Genomic DNA, 26,175 nt, shown 5'->3' with positions numbered 1-26,175 from the left:
TCTTGCACAGAGGGGCATCAACATCATCTGGCTTCCCATCCACCACAATTTGCTTCATCTTCTTCACAGGAGCTGCATGCCAGACCACAGCCTTTGCTTCAACCACAGTCACCCAGCCCAGCGGCTGATATTGACATCTCCTTCCTTTTACGGCACAAACACAAATGAAGTCTTTAGTGCTTAAGCCATAACCTTAGAAAACCAATAAGCAAAAGGAGTTAAAAACTACTACACACTAAGCCTGCTGACAGAAGGGCAGACAGCAAAACAAGGACTTTCCCTCGGAGAAAGGTCCACAAAATACGCTGTAGAGACAGCGGAGTTCCCTAACCAAAGATTAAATGTCCTTCACCATATTGCTATGATGGATAAGAAGTAAAATGTGATTAAAAGCCAATGCATCGTCCGCTAAAATTCAAATGACAAGCACACACTGGAACATAAGCGATTAAAAAAGGGCACTGGCTCGGGAAATGGTGAACCATCAAAGGCTGATGACAATGAGCACAAAGTAGTGGGGGATCGCCACCTGACAAACAGCTACCGCTAAAAAGACAGTGCCTAATACGCAATCTAGCTATAATGATCTCCTCATGACAAGAAGAGTGAGAAGGCCGAGAGGTCAGCCAAGCCATTGGGCGAGGTTTAATTCCATGGAGTTTGTTTCCGTGAAGAGAAGACCGGTGGTAATGCCAAAGTGACACCGTCCCGCAACAGAAGGCAACACGGAGATAATCCGAAGGAATGGAAAAGCTAGCATGCTGGGGTAGGAGGACTGTAGCTTCGGCAGAAGCATCAGCAGCCTCAATTCCCATCAGATCAATGTAACCAGGAACCCACACAAACATGACTGTGGCTCCCTTAATGAGCAAGTGGAGGCTTTCTTGGACCCATTGCACTAAGTAATGGAATGTGAATAGCACATAGAGGCTCTGAAGGGCACCGAGAGAATTGAAACTTATGACACAATTGGAAAGCTCGTGTCTATGGATGTACTGGGTAGCCTGCTAAAGGGTGAAGAATTCTGCTATAAATATTGAGCAGTGTTCTGGAAGCCAATATTGGAAATGGTTGGTGCCAATGACGAAGGTAGGGCCGACATCACAGTCGGGCTTAGAGCCATCAGTGTACACGAAGGTGCTATCGCTAATCTGCATGTGAAGATTGAGAAACTTACAGAGATAGATCAAATCCAGAGTAGTTTCCTTTGGAAGTGAATGAAGTCAAAGATGAACACAGGCCACTGCATGAGGCCAAGGCAGTGAAGGGTTCACACCCATCAGGAATACAGCAGGTAGCGGGAAGTTAAGTTGCTGGAGCAATAGCCAAAAGCAAACTCCAGGAGTAAACAGAGAAGAAAGGTACACCCCGCACTGACTGTCAAGGGAGTCATCGAAAAAGGGGGCATAGGATGACTGGCACGGATACTTGCTGAGGAGGACATCACGCCCATCTGACATGGGAGCTCAGCAGCTTCTGCATAGAGACTCTTAACTGGGCTAATGTAAAAGCCACCAGCGCCTAAACGTATTCCACAATGGTGGATTGTGTTAGGACACTATAAGATGAACGTGCAGACATATAAACAAAGTACCAATAGTCTAGGTTTAAACAACAAGGGATCGGTACAAACAGAGGAGGGTGATCTGATCCACTCCCCAGAAAGTACTGCTTAGGACACATAGGACATTGAGGCACCATGTAAAGTGTGTAGCCAGGTATGACGTGGGAGGACAAAGAAAGTTTCCTACTGACTGCTCTGCCATCCAGGATATGCCATTAGCTGCCACCGATGCCGTCAGCAATAGGGAGGCAGCGCTCAACTGAGTTGCTCCAATCTGCGTTACCCACACGCCCCAGCAGCAGTGTGCCAGGATGCACTTAAGACAAATGCAGCACAATGTACTGATTAGCTCCTCAGTAGTACCCTGCTGTAGCCTCCACTACCATTTCCTGAACTGGTGGACAGAATTAGCCACCCGGTGTTCGTCTGGCTGATACCACCACGTCGACAGTATATCACTGCCCTCTCATGATGAGGTGTCTTTCTGACAGTTGTGGGAACCTATCACCGACAAGAAGGCTGCATCCTCACTCTCGCAATGCCGATCTGCAGCACGACTGGATAGCCTATCACCAGCCGTGGTACCTGTTTCTACAATGGAGACTTATTCAGTTAACTACTTCATTTCAGGCAAGGAATAGTCTTTTGTCTGTACAAACCGTATAAGCAGAAGATCCTGTTTGAGTAGGTACAGAGTAAACCCCCACTTCAAACTGCTCACACTCGTTCATCAGAGATTGTGGAAATCTGAATGTGTGTCAACAACTTTAACACAGATTAGACCATGCACTTGACAGTGCATGGAAGTGTACATTTGAAACCAAGGGAACATAGGAATATGTGCCACATTACACACTGTGATGAAAATGAGGATGCTGTGGATATTTCACTAATGGTGCTAATCTAATTTCTGATCAAAGTGCAAACTACTACACCACCTGTCTGATTTCATTACTTCTTCAATAGTCAGTTACTCTTCTTATACTGTCAAAACTCAAATTCTGCTAGAGAATTAACGTGACAAGTGCACCGAGAACATTTGATGCAAATACAATATTGATATACAAAATGGAATTGAGAGATAGAGAAAGGAATTTGCGAAATCGAGAAAGGAAAATTTCTTCAACCTTCTCACTCCTCCACTGTCACTTGGAAGAAAGACTTTTTTCTGTCTTTATCAAAGAAAGTTCTAATTTTAAGGAAAAAAGTAGGATCGAGCATATACACATTTTTTGTGATTTTGCATTTTGTCTCTGTTGACTGCTTTGTCCAGATAAGAATAGATTACACACACATTATTGGCGATAATTATGGTTTTTCGTAAGTACCTGAACCTCTGGTACAACATTGGGTATATATGAAGTTTTTTTCATCTTTGATTTTCCTGATAATGTATCATGTGATCTACAGATACTATATGTTATGTGAATGTATATTATTAGTTTCTGACATTTACACAAGTTAGATAGTAGTTCCCAGAATGAGATTTTCACTCTGCAGCGGAGAGTGCGCTGATATGAAACTTCCTGCCAGATTAAAACTGTTTGCCTGACCGAGACTCGAACTCGGGACCTTTGCCTTGCGGGCAAGTGCTCTACCATCTGAGCTACTGAAGCACGACTCACGCCCGGTACTCACAGCTTTACTTCTGCCAGTACCTCGTCTCCTACCTTCCAAACTTTACAGAAGCTCTCCTGCAAACCTTGCAGAACTAGCACTCCTGAAAGAAAGGATACTGCAGAGACATGGCTTAGCCACAGCCTGGGGGATGTTTCCAGAATGAGATTTTCACTCTGCAGCAGAGTGTGCGCTGATATGAAACTTCCTGCCAGATTAAAACTGTGTGCCCGACCGAGACTCGAACTCGGGACCTTTGCCTTTCGCGGGCAAGTGCTCTGCCATCTGAGCTACCGAAGCACGACTCACGCCCGGTACTCACAGCTTTACTTCTGCCAGTACCTCGTCTCCTACCTTCCAAACTTTACAGAAGCTCTCCTGCGAACCTTGCAGAACTAGCACTCCTGAAAGAAAGGATATTGCGGAGACATGGCTTGGCCGCAGCCTGGGGGATGTTTCCAGAATGAGATTTTCACTTTGTTGCGGAGTGTGTGCTTTAATGAAACTTATTGGCAGATTAAAACTGTGCGCCCGACCAAGACTCGAACTCGGGACTTAAGCCATGTCTCCGCAATATCGTTTCTTTCAGGAGTGCTAGTCCTGCAAGGTTCGCAGGAGAGCTTCTGTAAAGTTTGGAAGGTAGGAGACGAGGTACTGGCAGAAGTAAAGCTGTGAGTACCGGGCGTGAGTCGTGCTTCGGTAGCTCAGATGGTAGAGCACTTGCCCGCGAAAGGCAAAGGTCCCGAGTTCGAGTTTTGGTCGGGCACACAGTTTTAATCTGGCAGGAAGTTTTAGATAGTAGTTCTTGTTTGATATTTGTTTTATGGTAGTGCGTGATATTTGGATGGATTCACACAAAGATGTTGTTCACCCTGAATTGTATCTTGTTGGGGTTTTTCATATATTTTGTATGTGTTATGACAAATGTGGTTTTCTATATGGTATTTTGATACGCTTTGGACACTCATTTTATGCATATGACACAAGTATGCCCCTCTCCAATTTGCGCCTCAGCATTTTATAGCTTTGATGTGACAGAGCTGTACTTATATTCATTTTGACAGCTTTACCTATACTGACTCTCAGATTTTTTGAGGCTGTCCTCCTGCAAGGGCTACTTGCACAAAGATGCATGTATGTTGTGCACCCTGAACATTATTTTGGGTCTGTATATTCTGTGTATAGTGTTTTTCTACATTTGGTCTTCTGATACATTCCTGGACATTCATTTTATGCATATGATATAAATATGCCTCTATTCGGCTTTCAGCTTAGCACTTTATAAGGGTGATGTGACCCAGATATATTTATAGTCATTTTGATAGCTATAGTTACACTCATCAGCCAGAACATTATGACTACCGACCTACCATCGATATAAACCTGACAGGCAATAGCAGCATCACCTAACGAGGAATGACTGCAAATCAGACACATGCACGGTGCATGTAGCATCAGTAGGTGTGCTGTCTGTGTGTAGAATGGGGAAGCTGTGTGATCTATCTGAGTTTCAAGGAGGACAGACTGTGATTGCCTGGAGGATTGGCACAAGATTTTCAGGAACTGCACGACTTGATGGGTGATTGAGGAGTGCTGTGGCAAGTGTCTTCAACACGTGGTGTAACCAAAGTGATATCACATTCAGACATCGTGGGGTTGCACAGCCACCCCTCATTACAGATGTCTGACATCACAGGCTGGGCAGACTGGTAAAACAGGACAGGCAGTGAACTGTGGTGTAACTAACATCAAACTTTAGAGCTGGACTGAGTACAACTGTGTCTCAACACACAATGCACCAAACACGCCTAAGGATGAGCCTCTGCAGCCGACAACCGATGTATGTGCCAATATTAATACCACGACATCGGCATCTATGACTGAAATGGGCATGTGACCACTGGCGCTGAATGTTGGTGCAGTGGCAGAACATTGCATGGTTTGATGAATCCCAATACCTTCTTCACCGTTCCGATGGGAGGGCATAAATGTGCCATCTTCCAGAGGACCGGCTCCTTGACACCTGTACTGCGGGGCAGAGACATGTTGTTGCAGACCACTTACACCCCTTCATGACAATCATCTTTCCCAATGCAGTGGGTTTTTTCAACAAGACAACGCACCTTGTCACAAGGTCAGGACTGTGATGGAGTTGTTCAAGGGACACAGTGGCGAGTTCCAGTTGATGTGCTGGTCCTCAACTCACCAGATTTGAACCCAATCTAACATATCTAGGATGTGATTGAGTGTGGCATCAGAGCTCATCACCCCCCTCCTTGAAATTTACAGGAATTAGGTGACTTGTGTGTTCAGATGTAGTGCTAACTCCCTCCAGCAGCTTTCAAGACTTCACTGCTTCCTTGCCACAATGAGTCATTGTTGTTATCTGTGCCAAAGGTGGACGAGCCAGCTATGGTGGTGGTTGTAATATTCTGGCTCATCAGTCTATATTGTCACTAACATATTTTTGATGCTGTTCTTGTGCAAGGACTACTTGCACATCAATGTGTATTTCTTTGATTTCCCTGTTTCTGATGTAGTTTCTCTCATAAATCCATCATTATCTACAGTTAAGTTTTATAGATTAGTAGTTTGAATAATGCAATATTTAATTAATGATTTTATTAGTGTATAGAACATTTGTACAATGTACAGAATGGAAATTTGTTATAGTATACTATACAAAATTCTATTTTAGGTATGTGACAATTGATGTATCTGCTGGTTTTATCAAATGATTACTGTAAATTTACTTGTATAGTATTGTCTTCGATTCTTATTCTGTTTTCAATCTGTCTTTGTATTTGCATAGTTGGCAAGTTGTTGATGCCGTTATTACTATTTATGCATACAGGCCTGAAGATGATGTATTGGGTAACTAAAACTGATTGCTATATAATAAATAGCATCAAAAGGACAGCTGCAGGTGTTTCACTTGTACTGTGAAAATACCAATGAGACTGTGTACAAACCTCCAAGGCAGGATTTTTATCTCCACTAGTAACACCATTTTCTTTACAGTCCTCAGGACTCTCCACTGGAAGTCCACCGCCAGTTCCATCATGTCTTGGCCTTCTAACACTTTTTTTCAAAGGTTTCTCTTCTGGTGTAATCTCTGAGTTTTTTGGGGGCATGTTTGCTGAAGTTGGAGAACACATCTGCAAAATATAACGTGATCTGGAAGTGTTAGAGCACTTGGTACCGTTTGTAAATTTTTGTAACAAACAGCTGAGTGGGGGTAACAAGTGGACTGAACCCACCAGTTAACTCCTCTTTACTTTTGTTACAAAAAAGCTGATTATTATGTACTTGAATACATAACATATCAGGAACATTTCACAAAATTTTCAAAGCTGTAGGCTCAATGTAAAGTGGAAAAATCAAATTTTATAAGAAAGCTTCATTGCAAAAAGAAGGCTTTCATGACCAGATGACATTGCTGCTAGTAAACCTCATAGGTTATAAGGTTGTGGTCCATGAATGCTTCTGTTCTTAACATTTCGCCCAGAGTTGCACTGGACGTCTTCAGAGGCATTGCTCCACCATTGAATCTTGCCAACTTACAGGTCAAACATCTGAGAGCGGCATCTATACTGTAGAAAAGGGGACATAGAGTTCCACGTGATAAGCAGAGATGGTCATTGACAAAGATAAAACTTAATTATCAATTATCAGGCTGTCAAAGATAAGAAACTGTTTAGTGATTCTGCAGAGCTACAGTCCATATGCTGATCAGTTTCATAGTCTCTTCTTTCCTATTACAATTATCCCTACGTCAGTATATTTCAATGGCTCCTCTACAGAGCCACGGACAATAGTTCACTGCTGAAGATACAATTTTTGTTTCAGAAAACTTCACTTTGTGACTTCCTGACTGAAGAGCATACTCTGCTACAGCCAATTTGTCTATTTTCCCTAGTCAGTAAAGACTTCTGTGTTCCTTTAGCAGTATATTCATGCTTCTCTCGGTTTTTCCCATATAAACTTTCCCACACATACACGGAATTTTATAAACACCGCATGCTGACAGAGGAAGGCGATTATCCTTTACAGACTGAAGTGCTTGATCTATTTTCTTTGTTGGTCTAAAAACTGGCCTAGTGTTATGTTTCTGTAAACTCTTTCTGATTTGACCAGTTACTTTTTTAATAAAAGAGAGAAAAACTGTATACCTCAATAGTTTCTTTCATGTTCGTCCTTCAGCTTTCTGTTATTTGGTTGTAGAATTCTGCTTACTTCTTTCCCCAAATAGCCATTTTTCTTGAAAGCCTGATTCAGAAGTTTTAAATTAACATTATGGTATTCTGGTGTGCAAATTCTTTCGGCTCTATCAACAAGGCTTTTAATGACACATCTCTTTTGTTGTGGATGGTGATTGGATTTGTTATGTAAATATCTGCCCGTGTGCTTTACTTTTGGAAAACCTCATGTTCCAAACTTCTATCAGTCTGTCTCATAACTAAAACATCCTAGAAAGGTATTTTGCTGTCATTTTCCATTTCCATCGCAAACTAGATCTGCTTATAATGTGTCACTCTGGTCACAACCCATTTACTACAGTATATATGTTACTCTCAGACGTCTGACCATCAGTCAGCAAGACTCAATGGAGGAGCAACACCTCTAAAGACGTCCAGCGCAGTTTTGAACAAAACGTTTGGAACGGAAGAGTTTTGTGGACTGTGACCTTACACCCCACAAGGTTTACCAACTGCGAAGCTTTATTGTCTTCTAAAAAATTCATAACGTTATACAGGCTTTGTTGCTATACAGCTAATGGAATATCTTTTTTGTTTACACACTCTACAATTAAAAATACAATGATCCTATCCAACTTATGAAACTTTTATAGATGAATTACTCTATAAAATGCTGACACTTCTCCACAAAATGGTAATATCTTCTTCAGAATCCTGAAACTTTTAAATGTACTATACATTTTACTTTCTTATATAGTGGTGTCTGTGCATAAAGTTTTAAATCATATGTGGTACACAAAAAATTTGTGTGTGGGACACATTAACTGCATGAAAGATGAGGAGTTTAGGGCCAGGGTTTGGGAAGAGTCACGAATTTCCAAGTTATAGCATATACAAAAATCTCAACTTTAAAGTATATAACAGAATGCTTGTTGGACTCCAAATTAATACAGATATGTGCCCACTACTCGTGTTGATGTAACTGCTGAAGTTCAGTGGCTATTTCATTTGTTCCAGGCTTGACAGACTGGGTAGGTAAGGATGTATAAGATACTAGCATAGCCTCCATGCATGAGCAAGTATCAGTGGTTCTTTGGTATGTCCATTGATACAGTCCACAGTAAGTTTTATTGTGTATGGAAAAGCAGCATCAGATGCCACGTGGATGAATGCATGGCACAGATAGATCCTGGGCATAGAAAACACATTTAAAACATATGAAAGCAAGGAAGATTATTGTTTAAAGCGCACAGAAAAGGTGGCATGTTTCCAATTAGCAAGTATTGGATATCACTCAAAATTTCTTGCAATACCAAATTTGTGATACCTAATCATTGAAAAGAAGTTCAGGTCACACCTGACTACAAGAGTGATTTCTCAGAGTCAAACATTCATTAGGTGGGTTGGTTGGTTTGTGGGATTAAAGGGACCAGACTGCAACGGTCATCGGTCCCTTGGAAAACCTCAGACTGCAACGGTCATCGGTCCCTTTTTCCAAAAAATTAAAACCGCCCAAAGAGAATAAAAACGAACAGCAGGAAAGACGTCAGACGACACGGGACAAGAAAGACTCCGACAGAGATCAGACAAAACAAATTAAAATCACACAGAGTGTGACGATGGTTGGCCGACCATAGAGAGAGAGAGAGAGAGAGAGAGAGAGAGAGAGAGAGAGAGAGAGAGAGAGAGAGAGGAAAAAAAAAAGCCAACCACTGAGAGCACATTAAAAACTCAGTTTAAAATCGGAGGCCAAAAGCCAGAATCAACACTAAAAAAAAAAAAAACACTCAGATTAAATGATAAAAAACCCCTGCCCGAATAAAACGCAAAACTAAGCCAGCCATAGCAGGGTCATCTGTTAAAAGGGCAGGGAGCGTGTCAGGCAGTGCGAATGTCTGCCTGAGCACAGCTAAAAGTGGACACTCCAATAAAATGTGGACCACAGATAAAACAGAGCCGCAGTGACATAGAGGTGGGTCCTCACGGCGCAATAAGACGATAGTTTGGATGCCAAGGAAAGCTAAAAACATGGGCAGCGTAACCGGCCAGCAAATGCTGGCGCCGTAACTGCAGGGGAGGGACACCTGCCTCCACTAGTATGCTGTCCACAGGGCTGGTCCGGAAGGCACCAGTGGCAAGTCGTATTCCACTGTGTAAGATTGGGTCCAGCACCTGCAATGCAGATGGGGATGCTGAGCCATAAGCCAGGCTCCCATAATCCAGACGAGACTGGATTAATGCCTGGTAGAGCTGTAACAGGGTAGATCGGTCGGCGCCCCAGCTGGTGTGGCTCAAGCTTCGCAGAGCATTTAGACGCCGCCAACATGCCTGTTTAAGCTGCCGAATATGAGGCAGCCAAGTCAACCAGGCAGCAAAAAGTACACCCAAAAACCTGTGGGTCTCCACCACAGCAAGAAGTTCGCCGTCAAGATAAAGCCGCGGCTCAGGATGGACCGTTCGGCGCTGGCAGAAATGCATAACGCGGGTTTTGGCAGCCGAAAACTGAAAACCATGCGCTACAGCCCAAGACTGCGCCTTGCGGATAGCACCCTGTAGCTGACGTTCAACAGCTGCAATGCCAGTAGAGCTGTAGTAAAGGCAGAAATCGTCAGCATACAGGGAAGCGGAGACAGAATTTCCCACCGCGGCAGTGAGCCCGTTTATTGCAATTAAAAACAGGCAGACACTGGGGACAGATCCCTGTGGTACCCCGTTCTCCTGGACTTGGGAGGAACTATGGGAAGCTGCGGCTTGCACGCGGAAGGTACGATACGACAGAAAATTGTGGATAAAGATTGGCAGAGGGCCCCAAAGACCCCATCCATGAAGTGTAGAAAGGATGTGATGACGCCATGTCATATGCCTTCTGCACGTCGAAAAAGACAGTGACCAGGTGCTGACGGCGGGCAAAGGCAGCGGATGGCCGACTCCAGGCTCACCAGATTGTCGGCAGCGGAGCGGCCCTTACGGAACCCACCCTGAGACAGAGCCAGAAGTCCCCGAGACTCCAGTACCCAATTCAAGCGCCGGCTCACCATCCGTTCGAGAAGCTTGCAAAGAACGTTGGTGTGGCTAATGGGGCGGTAGCTGTCCACCTCCAAAGAGCTCTTGCCTGGTTTCAAAACGGGGATGACAATGCTTTCCCGCCATTGCGACGGAAACTCACCCTCGACCCAGAGACGGTTGTAAAGGTCGAGGAGGCGTCGCTTGCAGTCCACTGAAAGGTGTTTCAGCATCTGACAGTGGATGCGATCTGGCCCGGGAGCGGTATCAGGGTAAGCGGCAAGCACACTGTGAAATTCCCACTCACTGAATGGAGCATTGTAGGATTCAGAATGGTGGGTGCGATAAGAAAGGCTCTGACATTCCATCCACTCTTGGCAGTGGGCCCACGCACGCAGCCGTTTGAAGGTGATGAGGTGTTCAATGCAGGGATGTCGCCTGTGATGCTGGAGCGCCCGCCGGCAATCTTTAATCGCTTCAGCGATCTCAGGCGACCACCAAGGCACAGTCTGCCGCCGAGGGGACCCAGAAGAACGGGGAATGGCAGATTCGGCGGCAGTAACGATGCCCGTGGTGACCGATTGAACCACCGCATCAATGTCATCACTAGAGAGAGGCTCAATAGCGGCAGTGAAGGAAAACAAGTCCCAGTCAGCCTTATTCATAGCCCACCTGCAAGGGCGCAGAGAAGACTGACGCTGTGGCAGTGACAGATAGGAAAGTGGTCACTACCACACAGGTCGTCATGCACTCTCCATTGGACAGACAGTAAGAGGCTAGGGCTGCAGATCGAAAGGTCGATGGCGGAGTACGTGCCATGCGCCACGCTGAAGTGTGTGAAGGAACCATCATTTAAAAGTGAAAGATCGAGCTGTGCCAATAAATGCTCAATGGTGGCGCCTCGACCTGTCGCCACTGACCCACCCCACAGAGGGTTATGGGCGTTGAAGTCGCCCAGTAACAAGAAAGGTGGCGGCAATTGGGCTATCAGAGCAGCCAGGACATGCTGCGTGACAGCACCATCTGGTGTAAGGTAAATACTGCAGACGGTAACAGCCTGTGGCGTCCACACCCGAACAGCGACAGCCTCTAAATGTGTCTGTAGAGGTACAGAATCGCTGTGAAGAGAGTTAAGGACATATATGCAGTTCACACAGATGGGAGGCGGGGCACAGGGAGTATCAGGATGGGAGGGTCGACCACAATCGTGGCATACGAGGCCGGAAGCACAGCGTGAAGACATATGGCCGAACTTCCAACACTCAAAGCACCGCATCGGGGGAGGGATATATGGCTTGACATCGCAACGGTACACCATCACCTTGACCTTCTCAGGTAATGTGTCACCCTCGAAGGCCAAGATGAAGGCACCGGTGGCAACTTGATGATCCCTCGGACCCTGGTGGATGCGCCGGACGAAATGGACACCTCGTCGCTCCAAGTTGGCATGCAGCTCGTCATCAGACTGTAAAAGGAGAGCCCTGTGGAAGATAATGCCCTGGACCATATTCAAACTTTTATGGGGCATGATAGTAACGGAGACATCCCCCAGCTTATTACAAGCGAGCAAGGCTCGTGATTGGGCGGAGGATGCCGTTTTTATCAACACCGATCCGGACCGCATTTTGGACAAGCCCTCCACCTCCCCAAACTTGTCCTCTAAATGCTCTACAAAGAACTGAGGTTTCAGGGATATAAAGGAGTCCCCATCAGCTCTGGTACAGACAAGATACCTGGGCGAATACGCCTCACTTTCATTCAATGCCTTTAGTCCCTCCCATGGCGTGGCGAGGGAAGGGAACGATTTGGAGTCATAAACGTTACCTTTAAAATGGGCTCTCGAACGCTTAGAGACTGCTGGTGGCTGGCCACCAGCAAGAGAAGATGTGCCACGCTTTATTGCATGTCATCCGCCCTGATGCCACCTACTCCGACCAAGGGCCCTCCCCACGGGCGCCACCCAGCCACAGCAAAGGCCACCTGGCAGGATGGCCATTCCCGGGAGTCCCGATGCCCCAGGGAGATGGGCATCTACTCCTTGGCATACATGGGGAGTTAACAGTGCAGGCATCAGTAGAGTGATCCCTGTGTTGTCAGGGGGCTACAACCAACAGGGTACATGGCGGCCCCACCACAACGGACTGGCTACCGTGCTGGATGTTAGGTGACATGTGGTCCATGGTCGCTGTCAGTGCAGGAAGTGGCCCTGCACATTGCTTGGCAGAAAGTGCACGCAGGAGCGTATCCATGCCCAAGAGATGTAGAGCAGGCAGGACTGCAGCGCAACGATGAATAACCTGGCGAAAGTTCTCAACGCAAGATGGCCACAATGCACCAAGTAAGGCGCCCTTCCCCAATCGGCTCGCTCTTCGGAAAAATTTTGAGATATGGAGGTCAAACCCGACAGGGGACCATCACATAAGGCCGAAATGTTTGAGACTCCTTTTAGTCGCCTCTTACGACAGGCAGGAATACCGCAGGCCTATTCTTACCCCCGAACCCGCAGGGGGTCATTAGATGAGACTACAAGTCACATGTAGTGTAAACAGAAATACCTGATCATCATGGACAACTAGTCCACTTTTTCAGAAGAAATGACATACCGTAAGGATCAAAACAACCAAAGAAGTCAAGAAATATATTCAGAAGTAAATATAGCATTCCCCAAACTAAAGAGACAAGAAAAGCTGCAAGATCAAACATAGTGGATTACCAGTAAAATATAACAACAATGTGGGAAGTTTCTGGAACCAAGACAAAATGGTCGAAGACAAAAATTATAAATAATTACAAAATAATTACAAGAATTAATGAGGGGATAAAGGTAAGAGCAATTAATACTACCATAATGAAATAAAAAACAAGATGGCGGCTATGTGATGTATCACACAAAGAAACAGAGATCAGGTCAATGAAAGCAGAGAACACAATGGTGATACGCGGTAAAAATACAGCAGACATACTTGACAATAATTATATACATACAGCAGAGGACGTCACTTTGTGACTTCATTATATACATGTGGCAGAAAACCCCCCACGAACCACGGACCTTGCTGTTGGCGTGGAGGCTTGTGTGCCTCAGTGATGCAGATAGCCACACCGTAGGTGCAACCATAACAGAGGGGTATCTGTTGTGAGGGCAGACAAACATGTGAATCCTGAAGAGGAGCAGCAGCCTTTTCAGTAGTTGCAGGGGCAACAGTCTGGATTAATTGACTGATCTGGCCTTGTAATGTTAACCAAAATGGCCTTGCTGTGCTGGTACTGCAAGCGGCTGAAAGCAACGGGAAACTACAGCCGTAATTTTTCCCGATGGCATGCAGCTTTACTCTATGGTTAAATGATGATTGCGTCCTCTTGGGTAAAATATTCCGGAGGTAAAATACTCACCCATTTGGGTCTCCAGTCAGAGACTTCTCAGGAGGACGTCATTATCAGGAGAAACAAAGCTGGCGTGCTATCGATCGGAGCATGGAATGTCAGATCCCTTAATTGGGCAGGTAGGTTAGAAAATTTAAAAAGGGAAATGGATATGTTAAAGCTAGATATAGTGGGAATTAGTGAAGCTCAGTGGCAGGAGGAACAAGACTTTTGGTCAGGTGAATACAGGGTTATAAATACAAAATCAAATAAGGGTAATGCAGGAGTAGGTTTAATAATGAATAAAAAAACAGCACAGGTAAACTACTACAAACAGCATAGTGATCGCATTATTGTAGCCAAGATAGACACGAAGCCTACGCCTACTACAGTAGTACAAGTTTATATGCCAACTACCTCCACAGATGAACTGAAGTAGTGTATGATGCGATAAAAGAAATTATTCAGATAGTGAAGGGAGACAAAAATTTAATAGTTATGGGGAATTGGAATTCAATACTAGGAAACGGAAGAGAAGTAAAAGTAGTAGGAGAATACGGAATGGGGGTAAGGAATGAAAGAGGAAGCTGCCTGGTAAAATCTTGCACAGAGCATAATTTAGTCACAGCCAACGCTTGCTTTAAGACTCATGAAAGAATGTGGTATTCATGGAAGAGACCTGGAGACACAGGAAGGTTTCAAATAGATTATATTATGGCAAGACAGAGATTTAGGAACCAGGTCTTAAATTGTAAGACATTTCCAGGGGCAGATGTGGACTCTGACCACAATTTATTGGTTATGAACTGTAGGTTAAAACTGAAGAAACTGCAAAAAGGTGGGAATTTAAGGAGATGGGACGTGGATAAACTGAAATAACCAGAGGCTGTAGAGAGTTTCAGAGAGAGAATTACGGAATGATTGACAAGAATGGGGAAAAGAAATGCAGTAGAAGAAGAATGGGTAGCTTTGAGAGATGAAATAGTGAAGGCAGCAGAGCATCAAGTAGGTAAAAAGACTAGGGCTATTAGAAATCATTGGGTAACAGAAGAGATACTGAATTTAATTGATGAAGGAAGAAAATATAAAAATACAGTAAATGAAGCAGGCAAAACGAAATGCAAACATCAATAAAATGAGATCGACTGGAAGTACAAAATGGCCAAGCAGGGATGGCTAGAGGGCAAATGTAAGAATGTAGAGGCATATATCACTAGGGGTACGACAGATACTGCCTACAGGAAAATTAAAGAGACCTTTGGAGACAAGAGAACCACCTATATGAATACCAAGAGCTCAGATGGAAAAACAATTCTAAGAAAAGAAGGGAAAGCAGAAAGGTGGAAGGAGTACATAGAGGGTCTATACAAGGTTGATGTACCTGACGGCACTATTATGGAATTTGACGTAGATGAAGATGAAATGGGAGATATGATACTGCGTGAAGAATTTGATATAGCACTGAAAGACCTAAGTTGAAACAAGGCCGCAGAAGTAACAACATTCCATTATAACTACTGACAGCCTTGGGAGAGCCAGCCATGACAAAACTCTTCCATCAAGTGAGCAAGATGTATGAGACAGGCGAAATACCCACAGACATCAAGAAGAATGTAATAATTCCAATCCCAAAGAAAGCAGGCATTAATAGGTGTGAAAATTACCGAACTATCAGTTTAATATGTCACAGCTGTACACTAACACGAATTCTTTACAGGCGAATGGAAAACCTGGTAGAAGCCGAGCTTGGGAAAGATCACTTAGGATTCTGTAGAAATGTTGGAACACGCGAGGCAATACTGGCCCTATGACTTATCATAGATTAAGGAAAGGCAAACACACGTTTCTAGCATTTGTAGACTTACAGAAAGCTTTTGACAATGCTGTGCGAAGTGATGTTACTCCACGATAAAGCCCACCCACAGTCTGCTACACTGACAAAAAACACTATACAGTAGTCAGGTTGGGGAGTCATTCCACACCCACCTTATTCACCTGATATTGCGTTGCCACATTTTTCACCCTTTTCGCACTCTATCGTACAACCATCAAGGGACATCCTTTCCAAATGAAAATGCACTCTGAACGTGGCTCGACAAATCCGTCACCTCAAAACCCCACAATTTCAATAGTTGCAGAATTGAAAAGTTAGCCCAGCTTAGGAGACTGTTGTAGACAGTGAAGGAGAATATATTATCGACGACCAAAGTATCTGTTTATTCAACATGATGCACTTCGCAGCACCTGCCTGCTGGTGTAATAGTGACAGTGGTGCCCAAAGGACTCGCACACTGCTTGAAGGCAACACGCTGACACTGTGCTGAGCTGGAGCGACTGCAGTTACTTTGGCACTGACTCACACAGTTTTGCGGACAGCCCAATCGAGTCAGACTTCGGACCTTGAGGAGCACAGCTGGTGGTTGGCTGGAGGCGGCCAGCTCGTCCAGCACACTTGTCCACTGCTCTCTGTCACTGACACCTTTCCTGCCGTTATGCTGTCGGGCCACCTATCGGCAGCATCCTCGGGCTCAGTTGTTTTGTCGTTTAGCGGCACTGACATGCGCGGCAGGTCGACGCGATGATGCATCAGTGTGTCATTACCAGAGTCTCGCTCCACATCGATGTAATGTGTAGGGCTGTTTGCAGGTTGGCTGTGTTGTCAGCTGCATGCCACGGGGACAATAAGTGGATCACAGTGCCCCAAAATTCCTCGGCGTTGCAGTATTCCGCCTGCTCTGTGACACCTAATTACCCCTTTCAATCCAATAACTGTTCACAATTTTCAGCACACTGTAATGTAATCGAGCTGGTATCTTCCCATGTCTCAGAGCCTTGCCCAACTCCTCCTCTTTCAGAGTATTTCAAAAACACTGATCGAACAGCTAAGAAAACATCTTCCACGTGGCTGAATATAGAAACTTGGGGTTAAATTTTCACTTATGTATCAGCCTGTAAAGACTTCATTTTCAAAAGAATCATCCGATATTACATGGGCACATCTTTCCCATGCTTGCAATTACAAACTTATCCGTATTTTGCAATCACTTTTAGGATCAAAGTTTCCATTTACTCTTCACAAATGCTTAATCTGCCTACCACCAGACGCTCAACAAACTTCCAGGCAATAGTCACTTGTGTCACATACTTTGCCAGTAGTTATTGCATTTGCTGCGCAGCATCACAATTCACCCAAAGTTGTTTTGAATGCGAAGGCACATAGACTTTTCACAAACCTCTAAAATTGGGTACCACAAGATCAGGGGACCTCTGAGGCCAATACTGCAGTGTGAGATCTGTACACCCCTAGTGCTATAGGAGGTGCAGTGCCTTACTCTCAATGAAAATTTCACCACACAATTGCAACAACACTGAACCAACACTGAACTTCACAAAATTTCCCTCGTTGCCGAGTTATCACCTTTTCGTCTCAATAAATGTAGAGTAACAAACTATGCCCTTTGCTGCTTGTTCCTTCACAAAATTCCATAATGTAAATATATCATCTGAGCACTGACACCATCATCAACTACCTCTCTATATCTACATGCAAAATAAGTATTCTGTCACCATATTCTGATTAAAATTAGTTTGTGATTGACGTTTCACAGAGTCACCAGCTGACACCCACCTGTAGTTCCTTCTCGAGCGCCACGTAGTAGCTGTGTTGCCTGTTTTGTAGGTTCTATGCAGCAACCTATGATAGGGCGGTTGGCTGCACAACCACAACACTGTCCCCCCCTCCCTACTGCAATCTGTCAATCACAAAGTTACTTTAATCGGAGTATAGTTTTTTGGTTTTCTTTTTTTTGTGGTTAGCAATTTTTCCAAGAATGGGGAAATTATTTGAACACACGAGTCTTTACTATAAAAACATTAAATTGCAGCCCATACTGAAACACAAAGACAACATCTGTCACAACATACGTACCTCTTGCACCAACTCATCAATAGTGGCTGCAGACCTATTGTTGTTAGTGAGTTCTAATAGTCTAGTAACTTTTAACTGTGGAAAATAATTTCTTTCTTCTACCGACAGACCACCAGTCTTTGAGGGAGATTTCGGCTGCAAACTGTTTGATAGTGCTGAGGCTGAAGATGTGCTGTGTCGTGTTACTGGAAGACACGATACCTGTGAAAAATGTTTATGTTGTTATTCTAGAGTAACTGTAGAACCTATTACAATCATTATTTATATTATCTCACATGTGGTGCAATACATCAAGTAGTTCTCCCCTATTTGTATACAACATATTCTCTCATACCTTCTTCCTGTTTTGCCCTGAGCTATTGCTACTGCAAAAGAGAACTGAAATATCAGGACATTTCTATTACATCATATGCCAAATATGCAAATCCAAGTAGATTGACTTGGCATAAAAGTGTTAAAAAGCAAGATTGTACTACAAAAAAGCAGTGGGTGGAACAAATTAATTCATTTTCACCTACAATTGTGTTCTGAACCATAAGGTGAAGGGAGGATTCAAGTTTCATGGAGAGAAAAATAACAGAGGTGATTCATCCATGTGCAAAGAGCACAGGTACTGATTCTATAGAAAATCTCAAGAAAATCTGCAGATACAGAAACTTAATTAACAGTGTGCGCAAGGGAATCAAGTCTCACATTAAATTGAAAATGTGGCATATAAAGTGTTAAAACTTCCCAGTTTGTTAATATAACACACGACTTATCCAATCAACATTTTCAAGAAAACATTGAGTCACGGAGCAGCACAATGGAAAGACTGCTAACCATTCAAGGTTTTGGCCAACAGGCCTTTTTCTGAAATAGAAAACATACACAAGCTGAACCCAAAACACATTATCAGTGGCTCTAGCCACTGTGGCCAGACTGGGTCATGAATGCAATCCAGTGGTGGTGGTAAGGAGGTGACACAGAGTGTGAAGAGGAGGAGGAGAGGGGGGAATAGCAGAGTGGAATGGGAGAAAGTTTAGTGGTGCTTCTGGGTGCGTATAAGGACGTGGTGAGAAACGGTAGGTTGCTAGGTGCAGTCAGAATGTCTGTGGGGTGGGGAGGATGGAGGAGGACAGAAGTAGAGAAGGGGAATAGGACTAATGACTAATGGGTGTCCCACCACCACACACCCTACACACTCCCCCAAACCCCCCCCCCCCCCCCCACTACACCTCCTCCCCACCCATGCCTCCTCATCCCCACCATTCATTCCAGACTGCTGCTCCCATCACACGCAGTTGCAGTCTGCAGTCCAGCTACAGCAGAAAGACAGTGGGCATTTTCATGAGAGCTGTGCGTGTGTGATTGTGCATGTGTGTTTTCTTCAGAAGAAGGAGGTGTTCGGGCCGAAAGCTTAAATGTGTAGCAGCCCTTCATTGTGCCCTCTACGACTCAACACCAACTCTATATGTTAATTAGAATCTAGCCTTTTCATACCATTGTTGTTATTCCAACATGGACTTTGCATTGTGGGATTTATCCAGTCTATATATACTCATAAAAATTAGAAGAGTTTCTGGGTGAACTCAATGACACCTCTCAAAGCAGTAACTGGATTTGCTGGTTCTCATGTCCAGTGCTATCTTTTGTTTCCTTGTAGTGTGCTACAGTGGTTGCGCGGTGGTAGCTATTGTGGCTGTGGAGATTTAATACTTGAAATAGTCACTGTCACATCACCGTGATTACCAGAAAATATTTTCTCTTGTTCCCATAAATGTATTTTTCGAGGGAAAACATTTATGACTGCTGTTTTGTGTTCTTGAGTTTTTATGAATATTCTCGAACGTTAACAAATGTATTAGAATTTTTTATTATTATTATTTTCATTTTACACATCTAGTTCCATAAGACCAAACCGAGGAGCAAATCTCCAAGGTCTATTTCGAAACAGCACATATTGCACTAATTCGCACTCCAGCATAATCGTACTGACGGGTTGTGCAATGTAGCCAACACAGAGGAATATCTCGTCAAAAAAAAAGTCTACCACTTAAAGAGAGGAACTATGTGAACAAAAAAGAAGTTGTGAGTGAGAGCAATTTTAATGTCAAAAAACAGTGTAGCCCATCACACAAATCAGTGAACACAGAATATGATACCATAAGTACAATGATGAACACAGACAGAAGTGTAAAATTAACAATGTAATTTTTAAATTTGCTAAATGTTACCAGTATACTCATGCAAAAATTCTTCCAAACAACATTTTGGAATTGGAAAATATTAGGCAGAAAAGAAGACACGTCAGTATTCGTACCACAAATGCCACTCATCCATACCACTGAACAGCTACAACGGGTGCAGTTTGCCAGCCTAACAGCTTCCATGTGCAACAAAAATTTTATTTTCAGTATTTCATTTAATTATTGACTGAAATTCAAAAATTAAAATGTCATAATCTATCCATTAAGAGTCATAATTAACACACTAAGGTTCAAGTATTAAACTTAGAAATTGTGTTTATGTCTTGAGCCAGCGCAAATCATGGTGTGCAAATTACCCAGACTATATTCATCCAGTACTTGAGAATGAGAGCTACTTTCACAAGCTTCACACATAATTCCATATCTTTTTAAAACTATTTTTAACTGATGCTCAAAAACAAAGTAATGAAAGGAAAAATGTTTATCACTTACTACATTTTGCTATTAGTGCAGTAAAATTTCAGTTATCAGACCAGACATTTTAATTCATTAATCCACTACTACTAACTCATTTCGCAATACTTTTTCAGACACTATTCACATACAGGGTGTTTCCAAAAGAGCATGAAAAAATTTAACAGAGCCTAGAGGATGCTCCACGGAACAACCTGGGGTCAGAGAAGCCAGCTTAAAGAGATAATACACATAACATCCCATTACTGTGAACTTTTTTTTATTTACTTTAGTTACAGTTAACTGCAGGTACCATCACTGACACAATGAATGTACCATTTGTACTGTATCTTACAAAACGTGCTGAAACTGACAGCCATCAACCTCAATGCAAGTCTGACACCAGTGAACAAGATTCTGACGCACCCTAACAAATATCTCTGGTGTGTTTTGAATCATGTCACAGGCAGCTACTATTCTGGCAACTAATTCCATCTCCGTATCCACTGGGGTTTCATATGTAAGTGACTTTAGATATCCCCATAAGAAATAATCATGGAGGTTTAGGTCAGGTGACATTGCAGGCCATGGAATAGGATCTCCCCTTCCAATCCAGTGACCAGGAGATACAGCACTGAGATGGCTGCGGACGTCCAAACTGAAGTGAGGCAGTGCACTGTACCCACATCCTCTCACAAACACCTATGGGTACTTCCTCCAACATCTCAGGTAGAACTCTTTGCACAGCCCTCAAATACAGGTGGTCATTCAGATGGCCAAACTGAAGAAATGGCTAAATGAAATTGGAGCCTGACTGCCGGCCCAGATATTCACAGCAAAACTTATTTGATTGTGTGACTCTGTTGCAGCATGAGGATTTTCCTCGTCCTACACATGGCTATTCCTGCTGTTAGAAATATCATCATGCTCAAATGAGGGCTCATTAGTAAACAGCACAATTTGGAGTAAATCTGGTTGATCAGACCATTGCTGGAGCAACTACTGATGCCATTCAACCTTTGGTGCAAAGTCAGTTACAAACATTGCATGGACTCATGGGTGATATGCGGGTAATTGTTGTTCATGGAGTACTCGCCACAAAGTAGTATGTACAGTGCCCATTTCATGTGCAATACGACGAGTACTTGCACTGGGGTCCGCTGCAACTTGTTCCAGCACCTCATCTTCAAAATCAGGTGTCGGGGTGGTCTTCACATTGCCAGGTCCCTCGTTTCTTCTTTCTAAGGAACCAGTCTCCTGCGTTCGTCGATTAAGAGAAATAAACACTCATTGTGACGTATGATGCCTGTTAGGAAATCGTCCCCTGTACAGCCTTTCAGCAGGGAGAGCCTTGCAACATACACTGAAAAGCCAAAGAAACTGGTACGCCAGCCTAATATCATGTAGGGACCCCACGGGCACGCATAAGTGCCGCAACACAACGTGGCATGGGCTCCACTAACATCTGAAAAAGTGCTAGAGGGACCTGACACCATGAATCCTGCAGGGCTGTCCACAAATCCATAAGACTACGAGGAGGTGGAGATCTCTTCTGAACAGCACGTTGCAAGGCATCCCAGATATGCTCAATTACGTTCATGTCTTGGGAGTTTGGTGGCCAGCAAAAGTGTTCAAACTCACGAGAGCGTTCCTGGAGCCACTCTGTAACAATTCAGGATGCATGGGTGTCGCAATGCATTGCTGGAATTTCCCAAGTCCGTCGGAATGCACAATGGACATGAATGGATGCAGGTGATCAAACAGGATGCTTACATTCGAGTCATCTGTCAGAGTCGTATCTAGACACGTCAGGGGTCCCATATCAGCCCAACTGCACATGCCCCACACCATTACAGAGCCTCCACCAGCTTGAACAGTCCCCTGCTGACATGCAGGATCCGTGGTTTTATGAGGTGGTCTCCATACCTGCACACGTCCATCCACTCGATACACTCTGAAATGAGACTTGTCCGATCAGGCAACATGTTTCCAATCATCAACAGTCCAATGGTGGTGTTGACAGGCCCCGGCAAGGTGTAAAGCTTTGTGCCGTGTGGTCATCACGGGTACACAAGTGGGCCTTCTAACTCCGAAAGACCATATTGATGATGTTTAGTTGAACGGTGTGCACGCTGACACTTCTTGATGGCCCAGCATTGAAATCTGCAGCAATCTGAGGACGGGTTGCACATCTGTCACATTGAACGACTGTATTTAGTTGTCATTGGTCCCATTCTTGCAGGATCTCTTTCCGGGCACATTGATGTCGGAGATTTGATGTTTTACCAGATTCCAGATGTTCATGGTACACTCATGAAATGGTCATATGGGAAAATCCCGATTTCATCGTTACCTCTGAGATCTGTGTCCCATCACTCACGCACGGACAATAACACCACATTCAAACTCACTTAAATCTTGATAACCTGCCATTGTAGCAGCGGTAACCGGTCTAACAACTGTGCCATACACTTGTTACTTTATAAAGGCATTGCCGACCTCAACACCATATTCTGCCTCTTAACATATCACTGTATTTGAATATGCATGCCTATGCTAGTTTCTTTGGCACTTCAGAGTATTTCTCCATACAAAAGGTGCATGTCAAAGAGTTCTGCAAAACTGTACCATTGGTCTGATTATACTGTATTGTAACTTGCACCTCTGGGTAGCACTGGGTAATTAATGGGTCTGTTGTCAATTCATAGCATGTCTGTTATGGGGCAATGTAAATACAATACAACAGAACCACCTTATGGACAACCATGTAAACTTGCACACATGTTGGTTGTAAATAAGCTGGGAAACAGTAATGCTAGTCAAAGTGGTAGACAAGTTTATTTCCATATCTCCTTAAGCTGGCTTCTCCGATCCCGGTTCCCTACCTCAAATTGTTCAGTGGAGCATTCTCTATGTCTCTTTACATTTTTGCATGCTCTATGCAAACACTGTGTATAATGCTGAATTTATTAAAAAAATTATGTTACTGTCGGACACACAGTTCAGGTGATATGATGTCATAAACACTGAGATAGGTGAAAAACTAACTTTTTTTAAAACAAGTTTTACATGCTAAATGCCAAATATTTAGCACACTGTAGCAGCATACACTGTCAACAAGCCATCAGCTTATTTGTTTGTCATAGCTGTCAAATGAGTTTACACGCTAGACGCCAGGAGCACTGTGATTATTCTCCCTCTGGTTCCCAATATAGAACTACAGTGAATTACCGTTCGAGCTTGGACGATCTAGTTTACTTCTGTAGCAAATGTATCTGCCCTGAATTCAATTCGTGTTCAGATTACAGCTCGACACCACTACTTAGAATGTCTGTATAATCTTTCTGTGGTTGTTCTAAATAACTGATCAAATTGATACTTTGTATCTGTGCCTGGGTGACTTTATGAATGCTTCTGATACTTGATTCAGAAGACTATCCACTAGTCTCGCAACAGAGGTGACCTCAACATTATCCAGGCAATGTGAATAAACTTGCAGTACCAGAGAAATAACAACCGACTTTTTAATAGTTGAAAATTTTTGAGATGGTAGACATACCCACCACATCAAGACTCACAGTCCAACTACCCCACATTATTGTTGCATAATCCCGCACTATGGTTTGCTCAAGTAGAAACAAGTTCTCTCGGCACTGGAGTAACCACACTTTGAAAATATTCTCTCTAGTGGTTAGCCAACTAGACCACTGTTGCGCCACAGAAGTCCAGGACATAGTAACCAACCATAGGAGAAACTCACGGCAAAGTTGATGCGCAGAGTGTCCATCTCACAGGAAGAGCATATGAAAGTATTTCATCAAGGAGGCTTCACATACGTAAAGTCGTCTCAGTACCTCCAGCATCTGCACAGCAAGATCAATGCAGGCACAGTAGTGGACACTGCTGCACTCACTGTGGAGCAACCAACTGTCAGCTCAAATAAAGGACACTGTAGTATCTCAGATAGAGAAGCCACCAGATGCTGTAGCAGTCCTGGCAGATAGAACTCAGGACACAAAAGTGCCAACCCTATGCAGTACAACAATGGCAGCGCGCAACAGTAAGTCAATAGTTACAGTGACACATGCAGGTTAAGACTGCCTCGCAAACGTGGTTGACACCCTCAGCAAACGAATCACTTAGCTACTCTCTTGCTGGAACACTAGAGGACTCTTTCGTAAAAAACAAGAAGTAGTTCCTCCACAAACTCCTCAGCAGCAAATGGCACAGCACAGCCACTATCTGACATTTGTTGGCATCATCAAAAATTCGGAGATCAGGTGCACAAAAATGCACTATGCGATACGCTTTCCCAAATGGCAGCAGCAATCAGACAAAGGCACACCTGATCACCAGTCACTATCTCATAATGGATCAGATGACAGGATGGAACTTTCCACAGGTTAGGATCTGATTTATGTATTTACCCATGGACCCTGTTGCATAAGTCTTCAATTCACATTCAGATTACAGCTCAACACGACTATTTAGTGAGTCTGTGTATGCTCTTGTTCCAAACAAATGTTCTGATTGTAATACACTGCGATATTTCGTGTCTGTGGCTGGCTGAACTTACGAATGTTTATAATATTTGGTCCGGAAGAGTATCAACTAGTCTTGCAACAACATTAACTCATTTTTGAAGTAATCAGATATACATGGGAGTTCAATTCTTAAAAAAATGCCGGGAGGGGGGGAGGAGGAGGAGGAGAAGGAGGAGGGGGGGGACTGGTTTCTCCTAATGTACCACGAGCACTAAACGGCCCCAATTTTCAGCAAGATTAACAAAAAATATGATTATCAATACAGCAACAGGACAAATGTTCCAATGCTGCAGAGTGAATTTTAAAAAATCACATTTCTTAAGTGCACAGCTAAATGTAGTGTGTTTTTGTGTTGGCCACCTCCGAAATTATCTTTGCACACAACGGTAAAACACGAAATATAGTTCGTAAGAATTTACTTTGAATAAGTTAGATGCTACACAAATTAATTGCACTTCTTTTTTTTTAATTCAGAAAAGAAATTAAAAAAAGAGTAGGCAAAGTGGGTAAATTATCAAAACTGAGCTTCATTAAAATAATCCAGGCACATCAGAAGAACGATGTAGTACCATCTGTGCATACCTGTTCCTCCAACTTATCGGCAGCAACACTGGCCAAATCTAATTTAACTTCATTTTGTGCTCCATTAAATATCGCTTCTGCACTTTTACTCCTCCTCCATTTAGTCTAAAACATAACGAAGTTTAAACAATGGAAAATCCAGGATCAACTGTCACAATATTATGAAAACGATATAGCAGAGATACTGAGTCGCAGATAGGCACACCAAAAAGACTGTCACAAAATAAGCTTTCAGTCAACAAGGCCCCACACACACACACACAGTGATCATCCGTGTGTGTGTGTGTGTGTGTGTGTGTGTGTGTGTGTGTGTGTGTGTGTGTGTGTGTGTTTTTGACAAAGGCCTTGTTGGCTGAAAGCTTGTTGTGTGACAGTCTTTTTTGTTCCGCACATCTACTACTCAGCATCTCTGCTCAACATAACAAAGTTTATATTACAAAATTTGCAGTATATATGTTTCTCTAAGATTTTACTACATTCTCACATAATTTCCAATGCTGAGGCATACTCAGAGTAATACAGTTCCTTACACACATACCTGTTCCTCTGCTTTGTGGGTGCCAGCACTGGTAGATTTAGAGTGGACATCTTTTACCTCTGCATTAACTACTTCTCCTGCATTTCTATGCGTTTTCCTTCCAGGTTTTTTAGGAGAATTTGAATGCAGGTTCCTTACTGGTGACAGAGCATTCTGACTGGCTACAGCCTGACGAGTTACCTGGACAAACATAAA

At 43.5% G+C, this 26,175-nt stretch overlaps 1 protein-coding gene across 1 annotated transcript in view; it reads right to left on the bottom strand.

The window, feature by feature from the left end:
• The window catches only part of LOC124717097, a 357,007-nt gene that overhangs the window by 263,464 nt on the left and 67,368 nt on the right, over positions 1-26,175 (bottom strand). The window contains exons 8-11 of the mRNA XM_047243803.1: positions 25,981-26,160; positions 25,443-25,547; positions 17,675-17,875; positions 6,154-6,339 (exon numbers count right to left, since the gene is read on the bottom strand). Coding sequence (XP_047099759.1) covers positions 6,154-6,339; positions 17,675-17,875; positions 25,443-25,547; positions 25,981-26,160 — 672 coding nt within the window. The remainder of the gene's footprint in view (positions 1-6,153; positions 6,340-17,674; positions 17,876-25,442; positions 25,548-25,980; positions 26,161-26,175) is intronic.

The sequence above is a fragment of the Schistocerca piceifrons genome, chromosome 9 (genome assembly GCF_021461385.2).
Source record: "Schistocerca piceifrons isolate TAMUIC-IGC-003096 chromosome 9, iqSchPice1.1, whole genome shotgun sequence".
Classification (NCBI taxonomy): Eukaryota; Metazoa; Arthropoda; class Insecta; order Orthoptera; family Acrididae; genus Schistocerca; species Schistocerca piceifrons.
This window is presented reverse-complemented; position numbering and strand designations above follow the sequence as displayed.